At 29.2% G+C, this 20214-nt stretch overlaps 1 protein-coding gene across 2 annotated transcripts in view; it reads right to left on the bottom strand.

Moving 5' to 3' along the window:
• The window catches only part of LOC131134128 (protein furry homolog), an 84333-nt gene that overhangs the window by 24713 nt on the left and 39406 nt on the right, over positions 1–20214 (bottom strand). For both annotated transcript variants that reach the window (XM_058079020.2, XM_058079024.2), the window contains exons 27-42: positions 17768–17928; positions 13641–13751; positions 13376–13530; positions 12104–12203; positions 11865–12036; positions 9640–9899; positions 9380–9526; positions 7627–7798; positions 7466–7553; positions 6197–6279; positions 4373–4523; positions 4162–4265; positions 2640–2825; positions 2093–2291; positions 1138–1253; positions 872–1059 (exon numbers count right to left, since the gene is read on the bottom strand). In XM_058079020.2, the coding sequence (XP_057935003.2) occupies positions 872–1059; positions 1138–1253; positions 2093–2291; positions 2640–2825; positions 4162–4265; positions 4373–4523; positions 6197–6279; positions 7466–7553; positions 7627–7798; positions 9380–9526; positions 9640–9899; positions 11865–12036; positions 12104–12203; positions 13376–13530; positions 13641–13751; positions 17768–17928 (2393 nt within the window). The remainder of the gene's footprint in view (positions 1–871; positions 1060–1137; positions 1254–2092; positions 2292–2639; positions 2826–4161; positions 4266–4372; positions 4524–6196; positions 6280–7465; positions 7554–7626; positions 7799–9379; positions 9527–9639; positions 9900–11864; positions 12037–12103; positions 12204–13375; positions 13531–13640; positions 13752–17767; positions 17929–20214) is intronic.

Below are 20214 nucleotides of genomic sequence, written 5' to 3'. Positions count from 1 at the left end.
TGTATTAATAATTATTAATAATAATAGATACTAATAATTAATACAATTGGAAAATTATTATTAAATTTTCTTCTTCTTCTTCTTCTTATTATTATTATTATTATTATTATTATTATTATTTTATTATTATTAATTTTTTTTAGCAAGCATGTCCAATATTTATCATTAGTGATAATCATCGGCAATAAAAATGGTTGATAACTGTTGATATCGGTATCAGATTTTTCCTGGTAATGAAAACTGATATTAAAAAAGTGCTTTGTTCTTTCCACCATAGGAGATATGTCATATATAGTAAACTTTCAAATTGTGGCTAATTATTTCATAATTTGTATTCATAATTATTAATAGTAATAGACAATAATAATTAATACAATTGGAAAATTATTATTCAATTTTATTATTCTTAAATTATTGTTTAAATTATTATTTTATTATTAATATTATTACTTTTTATCAGGGATGTCCGATATTTATCATTAGTGATAATCATCGGCAATAAAAATGGTTGATAACGGTTGATATCGGTATCAGATTTTTCCAGGTAATGAAAACTGATCTTAAGAAAAGTGCTTTGTTCTTTCCACCATAGGAGATATGTCATATATAGTAAACTTTCAAATTGTGGCTAATTATTTAATAATTTGTATTAATAATTATTAATAGTAATAGATAATAATAATAATTAATACAATCGGAAAATGATTATTACATTTTATTATTATTAAATTATTTTTTAATTATTTTTTATTATTATTTTTTTTATCAGGGATGTCCAATATTTATCATTAGTGATAATCATCGGCAATAAAAATGGTATCACTTTAATATAAGATAAGCTTGATAACTGATCAAATCCGCTTGCACTAACCTGCACCTCCTCCCCATGCTCTCCAACAACCTCCACCAACCTGGAGAGCAAATCCGACACGGCGTGTGCGTAAATGGGCTGGCGGAGAGCGCGAAACACCTGGAATGAACGCCCGGCATAGTGACGCGAAGAGCTGCACAAGGCCGTGTGCAGAGCCACGTCGCTGAGCTGCTGCTCCAGGTGAACATCTAACAAGGAGAGCGTTAATACCACAAAGCGGACGCAATGTGTCCATGATGGAGTTTGGTTCCACACCGAGAGCTCACCTGATTCCTTGAAGACGGACACCACATGGCGGAGGAAGTTTGTCAACTGGCTGGTACTTTTGGAGATTTGATTCTTGGGTGAAATGTCTTCGTGGCACCACAGGGGTCCGTGGGTGCTATAAAAACAAACAGTAATCCCTCGTTTATCGCGGCTAATTGCTTCCAGACCTGTAAAAATGACTAATAATTACTAATAATGCTGTAATAAACCACAAAACAGCGATCAATTATCCATGAAATAATTTTTAAAAACCATGATAGAACATCACCCATTTTACTCAATATAGTAGCATATTTAAGCAAATATGCTTAAATATGCATTAAAAAATATGCATTTTTTAAAAACTAATAATGCTGTAATAAACCACAAAACAGTGATCAATTATCCATGAAATAATTTTTAAAACGCAAGATAGAACGTCACCCACTTTACTCAATATAGTAGCTATAATCAAATCAATTTGCTTAAATATGCAAATATGCTATTATATTGAGTAAAATTGATCGCTGTTTTGTGGTTTATTACAGCATTATTAGTAAAAAAAATGCATATTTAAGCAAATTGATTTGATTATAGCTACTATATTGAGTAAAGTGGGTGACGTTCTATCTTGCTTTTTAAAAATTATTTTTATGGATAATTATGGATAATAATAATGCTGTAATAAACCACAAAACAGCAATCAATTATCCATGAAATAATTTTTAAAAAGCATTATAGAATGTCACCCACTTTACTCAATATAGTAGCTATAATCAAATCAATTTGCTTAAATATGCTATTTTTTTTTACTAATAATGCTGTAATAAACCACAAAACAGCGATCAATTATCCATGAAACAATTTTTAAAAACCATGATAGAGTGCGGAAGTGATGCTTGAACAGTGACAAGTCTGCACCACTAGGTGACGCTCTGTCTACACTAGAGTGTTTTTTTTCCAATCCACGGTTACCTTGCGGTTAAAAACTCAATGAGCCTGTTTGTCTTCTCGTCCGTGGTCGTCTGGGCTGCGAACTTGTCCACTTGGTGTGCCATCTCGGGCAGGTTGCTGGTGCTGCCCACCAAACTCAGACTGGAGGATGTGGAGGAGGAGCTGAGACCGGAGTCTGGTACCGGGGATGCCTGACACTCCCTTAGAAAGTCAAAACCTCCTGAGCACAAGAGAGGAAATGGCACCATGATAAGATCTTTTTTTCCAAGGACCAGAAACAGGGGAAGCTGGGTAATGATGTAATTACATCATAGTACAGTATGTTATTGCACAGACGTCCACTTTTAGTGTAAATACCCTAAATACACAATCCGGAATGTCTGGACATTTGTCCCACAAGGAAAAGCAGCACCAACAGATGGCCCCACTTGGGGCAAACGGATAAAAATAGCTGAATGGAATGCTTTAATCAAGATCTCTGAAGTCCCTGTGCTCCATATTGCTTTTGGAACAGGGTCAGATAAGAGACTTATCTACAGCATCCTCTGACGGGAACGCTCCTTTCTACCTGATGTTAAAGGCTCGGGATGAAGGCCGCCCTTGCAAGTGAGGGTCTTGGCGCCGTGGAGCTCACGCGTCTGCAGCAGCACGGAGGCCACGGACTGGAAATTGTTGTGGCAGGACAAGGTGATGAGGAGGTGGAGGAGGAGACGCTTGCTGTGCTCAAACACCTCCGGACGGTAGTGATCCATGCCTGAGGACCAGATAACAACTTCATTTGCACAGAATCACATTCATCATGCACAGAAAAACACTTTTTGTATTTATATTTTAATTACAAATGATACATTATTTATTGTATTTATTTTTTTTTATTTAATAATAAATAATAAATAATTTATCGTTTATAAAATAAATTAAAATGTAAATTTATAATTTGTATAATTTATAATTTATAAAATAAAAGATCAATTTAATAAATTATAATAAATTACAATAATTATATTATATTAAATTATATTATATTAATAAATTATATTATATTGTTTAAAATTTGTTATTTTTTGTTATTACTTAATAAAAAATTCAAAAATAATAATATTAATTAATTAATTTAAATTAATAAAAAATAGTTAATTAGTTAATAATTAATTTATTAATAAAAAATGTATGAATTATAAATTAATGATTTATTTTATGAATTATAAATAATGAATAATGAATTATTAATGATAGATTATTAATTATATAAATTTATGATGATTAAAATTATTAAATTATTAAATTATTAAATTATTAAATTATTAAATTATTAAATTATTAAATTATTACATTATTAAATTATTAAATTATTAAATTATTAAATTATTAAATTAAAATTTTAAATTATTACAATTTTAAATTATAAAATTAGTAAATTAGTAAAATATTAAATTATCAAAATATTAAATTATCAAGTCAAGTCAAGTCAAGTCAAGTTTATTTATATAGCCCTTAATCACAAAAGAGCCTCAAAGGGCTTAACAAGCAGGCAACAGTAAAATATTAAATTATTAAATTATTTATTATAATTAAATAAAAAAATATATTAGATAAATTATTTATAATTATTATATATTATATTTATAATTAATTATAATTATATTTTATTATAATTTTTAATTAATAATTTATAATTTATTATATAATATAATATATATATAATATTATATATATAATATAATATAATATAATATAATATAATATAATATAATATTAATATTATATTATATATTATATTATATATTATATTATATTATATATATTATATTATATTATATTATATTATATTATATTATATATTATATTATATATTATATTATATATTATATTATATTATATTATATTATAATTTATATTTAATTATATTATAACTAATAATTATTATAATTTATTTAAGTTATTATTTACCATTTTAATTATTTATTTAAAATGGTTGTATTTCTTTAAGTATTTATGCCTGCCTTAAAGTATATACTGTATCACACAAGTTATTTTCATCACATAAATGTTTTTTTTGCCAGAATGAACTAATTCTAGCATGAACCTACCCAAAAATAAAGCATGCAGCAGTAAGGGGAGGTGCAAGGCCCAGTCCTCTCTGACGCTGTGGTCCACTACCATCTCTGTCATGAGTATGACTGCTATATTACACCTGGATGGAAATAAAATATACTTAATACTGCATACATCATTTTATGGGGCACCATAAAATGGATACAAAAATATCAACGTTGTACGTCACTGCAGTAGTTATTATACCTGTGCAGGGGTCCTCTGGGGGCCAGGGTCTCGGGCAGGAAGTCCACCAGAGGAGCCCAACAGCCGCCATTTACAGGCATAGGTAGAGGATGGGGCTGGTTGCTTTCCGTGACGATCGTCAGCCAGTCGGCGTAAGGAGGCAGCGGTTCACCTGCGGCATTCAGAGTTTTTACAGTCACATAAAAAAAGGCTGAGTTTTGGCATCGATTCAAACCAGATGGGTGGAACAAAGCTGTTCAGGTGTGTGTTTTTAAAATAAATTGTTCCAGACATTTTTTTAAACTTGAATCCAAATTTCTGTTTGGTAACCAAATAGTTGATTTAACATGGCATTTCTCCTTGTTATGATTTGTGCCAGATTTCAACCCCCGACTACTGCATTTAAGAAGCTGATACGTTCTGTCAAAAATTCCAAGTTGACTCAACTTAAAAATATTTTAACCTCGCTGCCTTAAAATTTGGATTAAATCTAGCTAATTATTTCAGGTAATTTCAACTCACAATTAAGTTCCTCCAAATTAAAAGATCAAGTGAACTTGGTCTTTTATAAATGATCAAATTTATAATTTATAAAATAAATTACAAATTTAAATTACATTTATAATTTATAATTTATAAAATAAATGGTAAATTAAATAAATTATAATAAATTACAATAAATTATATTATATTAAATTATATTATATTAATGAATTATATCATATTATTTTTTTAATTTTATTTTTTGTTATTATTTAAGAAAAAGTTAATAAAAATAAAATTAATTAATTAATTAAAATTAATAGAAAAATAATTAATTAATAATTAATTTATTAATAAAACATATAAATGATAAATTATAAATTTATGTTTTATTTTATAAAATATAAATAATGAATTATGATTTATAAATTATAGATTATGAATTATAAATTATAGATTATGAATTATAAATTATAAATTTATAATAATTATTACATTATTATATTATTAAATTGTTTATTATAATTAAATAAAAAATACTAAAATTTGATAAATTATTTATTATAATTGTTAATTAATAATTAATACTTTATTATATTATATTATAATTTATATTTAATTATATTATCAAGTGAAGATCAAGTGAACTTGGTCTTTTAATTTGGAGAAACTTAGTTGTGAGTTGAAATTACCTGAAATAATTTGCTAGATTTAATCAAAATTTTAAGGCAGCGAGGTTAAAATTTTAATATGTTAAAGACAAAACATTAAATTTTGAATGTTTTCAAAATAAATTGTTCCAGCCATTTTTTAAATTTGAATCCAAATTTCTGTTTGGTAGCCTATTGTTTTGTAACAAAATAGTTGATTTAACATGGCATTTCTCCTTGTTATGATTTGTGTCAGATTTCAACCCCGACTACTGCATTTAAGAAGCTGATACGTTCGGTAAAAAATTCCAAGTTAAAATTTGTAACCTCGCTGCCTTAAAATTTGGATTAAATCTAGAAAATTATTTCACGTAATTTCAACACACAACTAAGTTTCTCCAAATTAAAATACCAAGTTCACATTGAGAGAAGCACACAAAACAGGAAGTCAAATACAAAATAAAAGTGTCCAAAAACACGGAAACTAAAGCCCAAGAAGGTAACACAGGCAAACTGTCCTGTGGGAACCCACACAGGGGCGTGACACTGGGGCTGAACTACTTTTTTTTTCAGTGCCAGTTGAAGAGCCCCGGGATACACCATGCATGCATGTACCGTGCTCATACATTAGCAATGACGCCATCTTCAACACTCCGACCCCCGACAGCGACAACATCTTTCATAATGTCGAGTGGCACCGAAATACACTCACTCTTATCTTCGTCGTACGATCCTCCTGAGCTATTGCTGTAGCGGGATTCCAGGCGACTGTGAGCTCGAGTCACGTGGCTGAACCTGACGACAGAAAAAGCAAAAACACAAATGCTAAAGTAAAAAAAAACAACCCGGTCAGGTTGTTTTCTTAAAATATCTTTGTAATTAAAATTTTTTATCATTTCATATTCCAGGTATTCCTCAAAAAACATGTTTTTGATATCATGCCATTCACATTTTTAACTTAACTTTTATACATTTTAAGAAATTTTAAGAAATCTTCCATAAGTGGGTCAAAAATGACCCGGTCAGGTTGTTTTCTTGAAATATCTTCATAATGAAAATTTTTTATCATTTCATATTCCAGGTATTCCTCAAAAAACATGTTTTTGATATCATGCCGTTCACATTTTTAACTTATCTTTTATACATTTTAAGAAATTTTAGTTTTTTGTTACTACCCCAACCTTCCATAAGTGGGTCAAAAATGACCCGGTCAGGTTGTTTTCTTGAAATATCTTTGTAATAAAATTTTTTTAGCATTTCACATTCCAGTTATTCCTCAAAAAACATATTTTTGATATCATGCCGTTCACATTTTTAACTTACATTTAATACATTTTAAGAAATTTTAGTTTTTGTGTTACTACCCCAACCTTCCATAAGTGGGCCAAAAATGACCCGGTCAGGTTGTTTTCTTGAAATATCTTTGTAATAAAATTTTTTTATCATTTCATATTCCCGGTATTCCTCAAAAAACATGTTTTTGATATCATGCCATTCTCATTTTTAACTTACCTTTTATACCTTTTAAGAAATTTTAGTTTTTGTGTTACTACCCCAACCTTCCATAAGTGGGTCAAAAATGACCCGGTCAGGTTGTTTTCTTGAAATATCTTTGTAATGAAAAATTGTTATTTCATATTCCAGGTATTCCTCAAAAATCATATTTTTGATATCATGCCGTTCACATTTTTAACTGACCTTTATGCAACACACAATGGATCCTCCCATTTTCTATTGTTGTATGGGGTCATTTTCTTTTTCAAAGATGTAAAAAAGTGAAAAATGAAGATGTTTCTAACATGAAATCATTCTTGTGTGGTCCTAAATATAATACTAAATATCATACAAATGATTATTCCTAACCAAAATGGCTAAATTGTCATAAAAAGGCATTGATTCTAGTATGGGTGATTTTGGAGCCACTTATGGAAGAGTGTAGGGTCCAGTCACTCGTGCATCGAAGGGTTAATGTCATCTTCACCTCTCGTCATTGTCCTTTGCTTTGCTATCTTCTGAATCCACAAAGTTCTCCTGGCCTGCCACAACAGTGTTGCTACTGGATGTAGTACCTGGAAATGAGTTAAAAGTATTTTTGAAGTGCTCAGGTTGCTGGATATAAATGTTGTCTTGTTTGAGAAGTACCTGAAGCTGCGACAGCGGCGGCTTTGCTCGTGGCGGTAAAGCGATAAAAAGGCGGGCTGTCGCAGTGCTGCACCACGGGGTTGACTGGTTCTGTCTGCTGCAACTCCAACAGCAACTCCTCCATGGTTTGCATGGTGTTGTTTCGACAAAGGTAGATCACGACTTTCTTTATCTGAGACAACAGCAGCATATGAACATAGAATAGCTGTTAGCAAACACCTCTATTCAGTAACAGTAGTCTCCTTTTGACGCTAAAAGAACCGACAGGGTCTTAAAATAGCACCAGGTATGGCTGAAGGCAGCTGTGGCTGAAGGCAACTTCCTGATGTTTTTTTTTTGTATTAACAAAATATTATTACAAATATCTTACTTTTTGTGGGGTCTTGAAGAGTCTTGAACCAGTCATGATGTGCTATATATATCACTATATTGACACTTACTATGGTACCCATTATGGCATTGGATGCTCATATCACAGAGTACTTTGGTATGGGACAAAAATAAAATAAAAAAATAAAAAAGTAAAAAAAAAACAAAAAAAACCTTAAAACTATATTACGAAAACAGGAAGTTGACAAAATAAAATAAAAATGAATAAATAAATAAAAAACATTTAAAAAATAGACTTAAACTATATTAGGAAAGCAGGAAGTGAACAAATGTAACAGTTAGTGATTGTACCAGATGGAGGGGTAGGATTTAATAAGCTTTGCTTCTTCCTACTCCTTTTGGACATACTTCGGTACGTGACAAAAATAAATAAATAAATACATAAATAAATAAATAATACAAAATGTAAATAAATGAATAAATAAAATAAAAATAAAAAAAAACTTAAAACTATATTACGAAAACAGGAAGTTGACAAAATAAAATAAAAATGAATAAATAAATAAAAAACATTTAAAAAATAGACTTAAACTATATTAGGAAAGCAGGAAGTGAACAAATGTAACAGTTAGTGATTGTACCAGATGGAGGGGTAGGATTTAATAAGCTTTGCTTCTTCCTACTCCTTTTGGACATACTTCGGTACGTGACAAAAATAAATAAATAAATACATAAATAAATAAATAATACAAAATGTAAATAAATGAATAAATAAAATAAAAATAAATAAAAGAAATTAAATATACATATCACTATATTTGACAGTTACTATGGTACCCATTATGTCAGTGTATGGTCATATCACCTCGTACTTCGGTACGTGACAAAAAATTATTATTTTTTAAAAATAAATAAATAAAATAAATGTAAAATTTTTAAATAAATAAATAAATAAATAAATCATAAAATAAATTAAAAACAAAAAACAAACAAACAAAAAAAACTTATTAAGAACTAACTATATTAAGAAAGCAGGAAGTGAACAAATCTAACAGTTAGTGATTGTAAAAGTACCAGATGGAGGGGTAGGATTTAATAAGCTTTGCTTCTTCCTACTCCTTTTGGACATGTGGAACTGGGAACTGATTATGGGATGCACTCAATTGGAATCTGATGCATGTTCTAATGAAATTAAACTATTTTGTGAGGAAAAGCGGTAGAAAATAAAATAGAAAAATAAAAAAAAATTAAAAAATTAAAAAATTAAAAAAATTTAAAAAATTAAAAAAATTAAAAAAATTAAAAAAAATAAAAAAATAAAATAAAAATTATTTAAATTATTAAAAAAACAAAAAAAACCTTAAACTACATTAGGAAAGCAGGAAGTGAACAAATGTAACAGTTACTGATTGTGATGTCTTACAAACGGCAGGAGGGAGGTGTCACTGCTGACGCCGCATAAGCTGATAAGAAACTGCAGCGCAGTTCTCAGGTTGTTGTTCCACTTTTCATTGCACACCAACGCATTCCAGGCGTTTTCCATTTCAGATCCAGGTAAGTCATCTCCGTACTAACCAAGGAGATTAAAAACATCGGTAACTCATTGACACCGCGAATAAATATTTATCTTGGCAGACGCAGACGCTCCCTAAAGTTTGTTATGACACCTTAGCATGAACTTACTTTGGCAGTCATGTACATGAGGTTGTTGAGCACCATGGATGTGGCCTGCAAGCAACCCCAGCCGCTGCCCCTCAGATGCTGGGAAGAAGAAGAGGAGGTACTCCCCCGGAAAGAGGAGTCATAATCGGAGGTAGATGGTATGAAGGCCGGGACCGGCAGACCGCTATCGACTAGCTCGATGTTGCCAAGCCAGGGAAGGAGATAGCTGAGCATAATGTGCCTCCCGTTGGGGTGGGTGGTGGGGAACCTCTGGCTAACCTCTGCAGCAATCACAAAAATAAATCAGCAAAGGAACATTAAATGCAGTCTCAAAAACTCCATTTATAATAAAATAATAATAAAACTCAAAAATAGCAATTTTTATTATCTGAAAAAAAATTAAAATTTAAAAAAATATTAAAATATTCTCAGCATATTACTATTTATGCTGTATATATTTTAATAATATTTGTTAATAATATTTAATCATAATACAACAAATTTACTGTAAATATACTATAATATATATACATAATATATATGTATTTTATTATTTAACAATATTAATATTATTTAAGTAAAAAATAAATATATTTATCAATAATGTGTTCATGTTTTTTTTTAAATTGAGTAATTAAAAGTATTTTACAATTTTTTAACATTTATTTTCTGGGAATAAATATGTAGTCATAATGGGCCTAATTTGGTAGACTAGTCTGCCCTGCGCCGCGCCAATGGGGTGTGGCCAGTCCGGTGCAGCGCGGCGCACCCTCACCTCCGTCCCTCCCACTTGCACAAGTGGCAAAAAGGGAGGAGAGAAGGCGTGACAGGGTTTAACACAGCCGAGAACCTTTGGAGAAGCTGAGGAGAATATCATATCATATCATATCATATCATATCATATCATATCATATCATATCATATCATATCATATCATATCATATCATATATCATATATCATATTTATATGATTGATGATGATATGTATGATTTATATTTTATTTTATTATATTATATTATTATATTATGTATATTATTGTTAATAATATTATTATAATATTATATAATATATTTATTATATTAATATATTATATATTTTATTATGATTACTATAATATTATATGATTGATGACGATATATATGATTCATATTTTATTATATTATTATATTATATTATATATAATTATATAAAATTATATAATATTATATAATATATTTAGATTTTATTATATTATTTTATTATTGATAATATTATAAAATATATTAATATTTTATTATATTAATATATTATTATAATATTATATAATATATTTTATTATGTTAATATATTATATATTTTATTATGATTAATATAATATTATATGATTGATAATGATATATATAATTTATATTTTATTATATTATTATATTATATTATATATAATTATATAAAATTATATAATATTATATAATATATCTAGATTTTATTATATTATTTTATTATTTATAATATTAGAAAATATATTAATATTTTATTATATTACTATATTATTTATAATATTATATAATATTGTATAATATATGTATATTTTATTATATTATTTTATTATTTATAATATTATGTAATATTATATATATATTTAGATTTTATTATATTATTATATTATATGCATTATATAAATTATATAATATATAATATATTTAGATTTTATTATATTATTTTATTATTTATAATATTATATAATATTATATAATATATTTAGATTTTATTATTAATTATATTATATATTTTATTATTTTATAATATATATTTTAAAAAATTAAACCAATGTATACTTACATATTTATATGTCCATATGTCATATGTTGATATGACATATGTGGTCACTGTTGCGTGCTGACACATACTATGCCTTGGCTACTCTTTGATGTTTTATATTACATACGTACTATATACTTTTATGTTATGTTGATGATGGTGTTCTTTTATCCAATATGCGTGTAGTGATCATGCTCATTTTTCTTGAATTTTTGTGCAGAATATAATGTTTGAGGCGTGGGAATGTCATCTTTTTTAGCGGCGGTTGGGCGTGTCCACACATACACGACATAACTATGTGGGTAACGGCAGCAGAAGCCCACTTGGAAAGATGAGCAAGGAGTGTTTAGTGGGAAACCGTAGAAGATGACAAGGCTGGAAGTACGACAGCAGGCAGAAATCCCCTGGTTTGAACCCCGTGTAGCATGCTAACACGCGTGCTACTAACCTGAGAATAGAGGCAGCGTGAGTTCAGGGTACATCCTGGCCAGCTGGATGGACAGTTGAGGGAGCGAGACGCTGTAGAGAGGCGGCAACGGAGCGTGGGTTCCGTAGAGGATGCTGCTGGGCTTCTGGCCGGCGATCTTCTTGGAGAACACAAACAACCTCGCCTCGAGAATCTGCTCCAAAAAAAAAAAAATGGCCGTAAGGTGCGTTATGTTTATGGCAACTAGGATTATCTTGTACCTGCATTAGCTGCATGGAAATCTCATAAATCTCCCTGTTGGGGTCCGATGCCTTGAAGAGCACCAGGTTGAGCAGCGTCACCACATCACTTGGGTAGTTCCTGCAAAGACAGATATCAAAAACATGTTTTTTGAGGAATACCTGGAGTATGAAATTATAAAAAAATTTAATTATGAAGATATTTCAAGAAAACAACCTGACCGGGTCATTTTTGACCCAATTATAGAAGGTTGGAGTAGTAACACAAAAACTAAAATATCTTAAAATGTATAAAAGGTAAGTTAAAAATGTGAATGGCATGATATCAAAAACATGTTTTTTGAGGAATACCTGGATTATGAAATGATAAAAATTTTTAATTATGAAGATATTTCAAGAAAACAACCTGACCGAGTAATTTTTGACCCACTTATGGAAGGTTTGTTTTTTTTAGTTTGTTTGTATTGCTGTTGATGTTTTGTTTTAAAAAAATTGAAAACAATAAAAAATTGAAAAAAATTGAAAAAAATTGAAAAAATTGAAAAAATTGAAAAAATTAAAAAAATTAAAAAAATTGAAAAAATTGAAAAAATTGAAAAAATTGAAAAAATTGAAAAAATTGAAAAAAACAAACATACAGCATTTATCGATGCAGATAGTAGCTGTGTGTGTCCAGTGCCCCTTTTTGTTTTGAGTTTGATTGTATTGCTGTTGATGTTTTGTTTAAAAAAAAATTGAAAAAATTGAAAAAATTGAAAAAATTGAAAAAATTGAAAAAATTGAAAAAATTGAAAAAATTGAAAAAATTGAAAAAAATAAATATTAAATATTAAAAAACAAACATACAGCATTTATCGATGCAGATAGGAACTGTGTGTGTCCAGTGCCCCTTTTTTGTTTTGAGTTTGTTTTATTGTTGTTGATGTTTTCTTTAAAAAAAGGGAAAAATAGAAAAAAATGAAAAAATTTGAAAAATAGAAAAAAATAGATAAAAATTGAAAAAATTGAAAAAATTGAAAAAATTGAAAAATTGGAAAAATTGGAAAAATTGAAAAAAATTGAAAAATTGAAAAAATTGAAAAAATTGAAAAAATTTTAAAAATTAAAAAAAAGAAAAATTGAAAAAATTGAAAAAATTGAAAAAATTGAAAAAATTGAAAAAATTGAAAAAATGAACAAATTAACAAAATTTAAAAAATGTAAAAAATGAAATATAAAAAAACCCCAAACATACAGCATTTATTGATGCAGATAGTAGGTTTGAACTAATGACATGCAAACGCTTTCTCGTACCTGCTCCCACAAACTGTCGCAATGGCTTTGAAGCAACCTGAGTCCAGTTGGTATGATCCTGTGTAGCAGCGATCTACAGCCCAGTTGAAGAGGTTGACCTGGTCTGCATTCAATTCCAGAAGCAAGATAATGACCTCACATCCAAGCTGGTGCACCTGAGTCGAGACGAGACAACAAATATTAAGTATACACAATGTATGTTCTTAATTACTGTATAATTCATAGTACTGTTTGAAAACTTTGACTACAATTAAGTGTCCCGTACTCGTTGGTCCTGGCAGGCTAAAATGTTGTCCAGCCACTTGTAGAGGTACCCGTCTGGAGAGAGGCCCACATTGTCAAAGACCGGGCCACAGCACAGCACAGCGGACATGGCCTGCAACGACCAAAAGACATACTTGATGTGTGAACTTGTCAGGTTCAAACTCCTGTAAAAACACTTATACAGAAGAGACAGACAACAATATTCAAAGTTACTCGCAGTGGAATACTCCACTCTGAGTATTCTCTTTCAGGGGGTCCCTACTACATGGTTGTGCAACTCTAAGATGGGGGGGGCAGTTGCACGAGCTGTATTTGTTTGTCTATGTGTGTGTGTGTATATGTGAGAGTAATTACTTTTATTGTTTTATGAGTTCTTATCTTGGCACACTCTTGCAGGATTAACATGAACATCAGGGTCGCTGTTGGCGCATCCAGGCACCTCCAGGACCTGGGGGTCACTGGGGGTCTCTGATCAGGGTCACGAGAACCTTCTTCTGCACTTTCAAACACTTTCTATTGTCTAAGCAAATGGATATAAGGGTGATAACTAACATTATAATACTTGTGTCTACATTATATTCTAACAGAATTCTTCTCAATTTTACTTGTACTTAAGTTTACTATATTAACACTAAAGCAAATCAATTTGAATATTGCCTATGCCCGTGTATTTTAATTGATTTTTGGGAGTATTTATACTATGCTGGGTTGTTTTACTATAGGAGATTATTGTCAGTATTTGATTTTTGGCAGTATTTATACTATCCTGGGTTGTTTTACTATAGGAGATTATTGTCAGTATTTGATTTTTGGCAGTATTTATGTATACTATCCTGGGTTGTTTTACTATAGGCGATTATTGTTAGTATTTGATTTTTGGTAGTATTTATACTATCCTCGGTTGTTTTCCTGTCGAAGATTATTGTCAGTATTTGATTTTTGGCAGTATTTATGTATACTATCCTGTGTTGTTTTACTATAGGAGATTATTGTCAGTATTTGATTTTTGGCAGTATTTATACTATCCTGGGTTGTTTTACTATAGACGATTATTGTCAGTATTTGATTTTTGGTAGTATTTATATATACTATCCCGGGTTGTTTTACTATCGGAGATTATTGTCAGTATTTGATTTTTGGTAGTATTTATACTATCCTCGGTTGTTTTACTGTCGAAGATTATTGTCAGTATTTGATTTTTGGCAGTATTTATGTATACTATCCTGTGTTGTTTTACTATAGGAGATTATTGTCAGTATTTGATTTTTGGCAGTATTTATACTATCCCGGGTTGTTTTACTATAGACGATTATTGTCAGTATTTGATTTTTGGTAGTATTTATATATACTATCCCGGGTTGTTTTACTATCGGAGATTATTGTCAGTATTTGATTTTTGGTAGTATTTATACTATCCTCGGTTGTTTTACTGTCGAAGATTATTGTCAGTATTTGATTTTTGGCAGTATTTATGTATACTATCCTGTGTTGTTTTACTATAGGAGATTATTGTCAGTATTTGATTTTTGGCAGTATTTATACTATCCCGGGTTGTTTTACTATAGACGATTATTGTCAGTATTTGATTTTTGGTAGTATTTATATATACTATCCCGGGTTGTTTTACTATCGGAGATTATTGTCAGTATTTGATTTTTGGTAGTATTTATACTATCCTCGGTTGTTTTACTGTCGAAGATTATTGTCAGTATTTGATTTTTGGCAGTATTTATGTATACTATCCTGTGTTGTTTTACTATAGGAGATTATAATCAGTATTTGATTTTTGGTAGTATTTATACTATCCTGGGTTGTTTTACTATAGGAGATTATTGTCAGTATTTGATTTTTGGCAGTATTAATACCATTGTGTTTTTTTACTATAGGAGATTATTGTCAGTATTTGATTTTTGGCAGTATTTATACTATCCTGGGTTGTTTTGCTATAGGAGATTATTGTAAGTATTTGATTTTTGGTAGTATTTATATATACTATCCCGGGTTGTTTTACTATCGAAGATTATTGTCAGTATTTGATTTTTGGTAGTATTTATACTATCCTCGGTTGTTTTACTGTCGAAGATTATTGTCAGTATTTGATTTTTGGCAGTATTTATGTATACTATCCTGGGTTGTTTTACTATAGGAGATTATAATCAGTATTTGATTTTTGGCAGTATTTATACTATCCTGGGTTGTTTTACTAAAGGAGATTATTGTCAGTATTTGATTTTTGGTAGTATTTATACTATCCTGGGTTGTTTTACTATAGGAGATTATTGTCAGTATTTGATTTTTGCAGTAATAATACCACTGTTTTTTTACTATAGGAGATTATTGTCAGTATTTGATTTTTGTCAGTATTTATACTATTGTGGGTTGTTTTACTATCCAGAAAGCTTAGTTCAAGTAAATATGTACAGTGAAGAAAATAAGTATTTGAACACCCTGCTATTTTGCTATTTCTCCCACTTAGAAATCATGGAGGGGTCTGAAATTTTCATCGTAGGTGCATGTCCACTGTGAGAGAGATAAACTAAAAAGAAAAATCCAGAAATCACAATGCATGATTTTTTAACAATTTATTTGTGTGATACAGCTGCAAATAAGTATTTGAACACCTGTGTATCATCTAGAATTCTGACCCTGAAAGACCTGTTAGTCTGCCCATTAGAAGTCCACCTGCACTCCATGTATCATCCTGAATCAGATGCACCTGTTTGAGGTCGTTAGCTGCATAAAGACACCTGTCCACCCCATACAATCAGTAAGACTTTAACTTGTAACATGGCGAAGACCAAAGAGCTGTCCAAAGACACCAGAGACAAAATTGTACACCTCCACAAGGCTGGAAAGGGCTACGGAGCAATTACCAAGCAGCTTGGTGAAAAAAGGTCCACTGTTGGAGCTATCATTAGAAAATGGAAGAAGCTAAACATGACGGTCAATCTCAATCGGAGTGGAGCCCCATGCAAGATATCACCTCGTGGGGTCTCAATGATTCTAAGAAAGGTGAGGAATCAGCCCAGAACTACACGACAGGACTTGGTCAATGACCTGAAAAGAGCTGGGACCACCGTTTCCAAGGTTACTGTAGGTAATACACTAAGACGTCATGATGTGAAATCATGCATGGCACGAAAGGTTCCCCTGCTTAAACCAGCACATGTCAAGGCCCGTCTTAAGTTTGCATATGACCATTTGGATGATACAGAGGAGTCATGGGAGAAAGTTTTATGGTCAGATGAGACCAAAATAGAACTTTTTGGTCATAATTCCAATAAGCGTGTTTGGAGGAAGAAGAATGAAGAGTACAATCCGAAGAACACCATCCCTACTGTGAAGCATGGGGGTGGTAGCATCATGCTTTGGGGGTGTTTTTCTGCACATGGGACAGGACGAGTGCACTGCATTAAAGAGAGGATGACTGGGGCCGTGTATTGTGAGATTTTGGGGAACAACCTCCTTCCCTCTGTCAGAGCATTGAAGATGGGTCGTGGCTGGGTCTTCCAACACGACAACGACCCGAAGCACACAGCCAGGAAAACCAAGGAGTGGCTCCGTAAGAAGCATATCAAGGTTCTAGCATGGCCCAGCCAGTCTCCAGACCTGAACCCAATCGAAAATCTTTGGAGGGAGCTCAAACTCCGTGTTTCTCAGCGACAGCCCAGAAACCTGACTGATCTAGAGAAGATCTGTGTGGAGGAGTGGGCCAAGATCCCTCCTGCAGTGTGTGCAAACCTGGTGAAAAACTACAGGAAACGTTTGACCTCTGTAATAGCAAACAAAGGCTACTGTACCAAATATTAACATTCATTTTCTCAGGTGTTCAAATACTTATTTGCAGCTGTATCACACAAATAAATTGTTAAAAAATCATGCATTGTGATTTCTGGATTTTTCTTTTTAGTTTATCTCTCTCACAGTGGACATGCACCTACGATGAAAATTTCAGACCCCTCCATGATTTCTAAGTGGGAGAAATAGCAAAATAGCAGGGTGTTCAAATACTTATTTTCTTCACTGTATTTATTTATTATTTATTTATCTGTCATTTTAAATCAAAACCCCTCCAAATTTATGGGGTCAATGATTTTCCACCAATTTTTCTCACCAGGCCAGGTTTACCTTCAAGGCGCAGTACTGATATCTTGTGATCTGGTGATTTCTGTCACTGTATCGATCCAAAGGGGTGAACATGATGCTGAAGGGGCCTGCCCACTGGCTGAAGAGGATGAAGAGATGATGACGCAGGCTCTGCTGTGGAAACAGGAAGCGCCTGTGGTGCACTATGGCGAGAAAACAAGCTTTACGCCTGCAAGCGTAATAAAACACAAACGTAATACAAATCTGCAGCTTTGAATGTAATAATATGCAAATGTAATAAATTTCCCACAAACGTAATAAAATTTGTCCACTGCAAACGTAACACTGAATTTCCTGCAAATGTAATGACTATTACATTTGCAGGAAATTATTACATTATTACATTTTTTTGTGGAAAAAACATTATTCAAAGAGTATCATTTGAATACATTAAAGGAATCTTTAATTATTAAATTATAATTTATTTTAAATTATTACATTATTATATTTTTTTGTGGAAAAAATGTTATTCAAAAAGTATCATTTGAATACATTAAAGGAATCTTTAATTATTAAATTATAATTTATTTTAAATTATTACATTATTACATTTTTTTGTGGAAAAAATATTATTCAAAGAATATCATTTGAAGACACTAAAGGGATCTTTAATTATTAAATTATAATTTATTTTAAATTATTACATTATTATATTTTTTTGTGGAAAAAATGTTATTCAAAAAGTATCATTTGAATACATTAAAGGAATCTTTCATTATTAAATTATAATTTATTTTAAATTATTACATTATTAAATTTTTTTGTGGAAAAAATATTATTCAAAGAATATCATTTGAAGACATTAAAGGAATCTTTAATTATTAAATTATAAATATTTTAAATTATTACATTATAAATTTTTTTGTGGAAAAAATATTATTCAAAAAGTATCATTTGAATACATTAAAGGAATCTTTCATTATTAAATTATAATTTATTTTAAATTATTACATTATTAAATTTTTTTGTGGAAAAAATATTATTCAAAGAATATCATTTGAAGACATTAAAGGAATCTTTAATTATTAAATTATAAATATTTTAAATTATTACATTATAAATTTTTTTGTGGAAAAAATATTATTCAAAAAGTATCATTTGAATACATTAAAGGAATCTTTCATTATTAAATTATAATTTATTTTAAATTATTACATTATTACATTTTTTTGTGGAAAAAATATTATTCAAAGAATATCATTTGAAGACATTAAAGGAATCTTTAATTATTAAATTATAATTTATTTTTGATTATTACATTTTTTGTGGAAAAAATATTATTCAAAGAGTATCATTTGAATACATTAAAGGAATCTTTCATTATTAAATTATAATTCATTTTAAATTGTTACATTATTACATTTTTGTGGAAATAAATATTATTCAAAAAGTATCATTTGAATACATTAAAGGAATCTTTCATTATTAAATTATAATTTATTTTAAATTATTACATTATTAAAATTTTTTGTGGAAAAAATATTATTCAAAACTTATCATTTGAATACATTAAAGGAATCTTTAATTATTAAATTATAATTTATTTTAAATAAAAAGATAACATAATTGTGATAATTGCAATTGTTTTAATAAAATTATTATTACTATTATTATTATTATTATTATTATATTTTATTATTTCTTTTGATTATTTCTTCCCCATATAGACACAAAATCACACATACAATAATATACTCTAACTAAAACGCACATGTACGCCCACAAACAAAATGTAATAATTGTATATATAAATTGTATAATAAATGTATAATATGTATAATAAATGTAATAACTATTACATTTGCAGGAAATTCAGTATCACGTTTGCAGTGGGCAAATTTTATTACGTTTGCAGGAAATTTATTACATTTGCGGGATTATTACATTCAAATAACCAAAAGAAATAATAATAATAATAATAATAATAATAATAATAATAATAATAATAATAATAATAATAATAATAATAATAATAATAATAATAATAAGATTAAAACAATTGCAATTATCACAATTATGTTATCTTTTTTAACACTTTCCCACATATGTAATAATTTCCAGTGTTTGCAGTGGGCAAATTTTATTACGTTTGAGGGAAATTTATTATATTTGCGGGATTATTACATTCAAATAACCAAAAGAAATAATAATAATAATAATAATAATAATAATAATAATAATAATAATAATAATAATAATAATAATAATAATAATAATAATAATAATAATAATAATAATAATAATAATAATAATAATAATAATAATAATTTGATTAAAACAATTGCAATTATCACCATTATGTTATCTTTTTTAACACTTTCCCACATATGTAATAATTTCCAGTGTTTGCAGTGGGCAAATTTTATTACGTTTGTGGGAAATTTATTATATTTGCGGGATTATTACATTCAAATAACCAAAATAAATAA

Source organism: Doryrhamphus excisus, linkage group LG8, assembly GCF_037039965.1.
Source record: "Doryrhamphus excisus strain RoL-2023G ecotype Guam linkage group LG8, RoL_Dexc_Guam_v1.1, whole genome shotgun sequence".
In the NCBI taxonomy this organism is placed as follows: Eukaryota; Metazoa; Chordata; class Actinopteri; order Syngnathiformes; family Syngnathidae; genus Doryrhamphus; species Doryrhamphus excisus.
The sequence above is the reverse complement of the archived record's forward strand: the minus strand, read 5'-3'. Positions and strand labels throughout refer to the sequence as shown.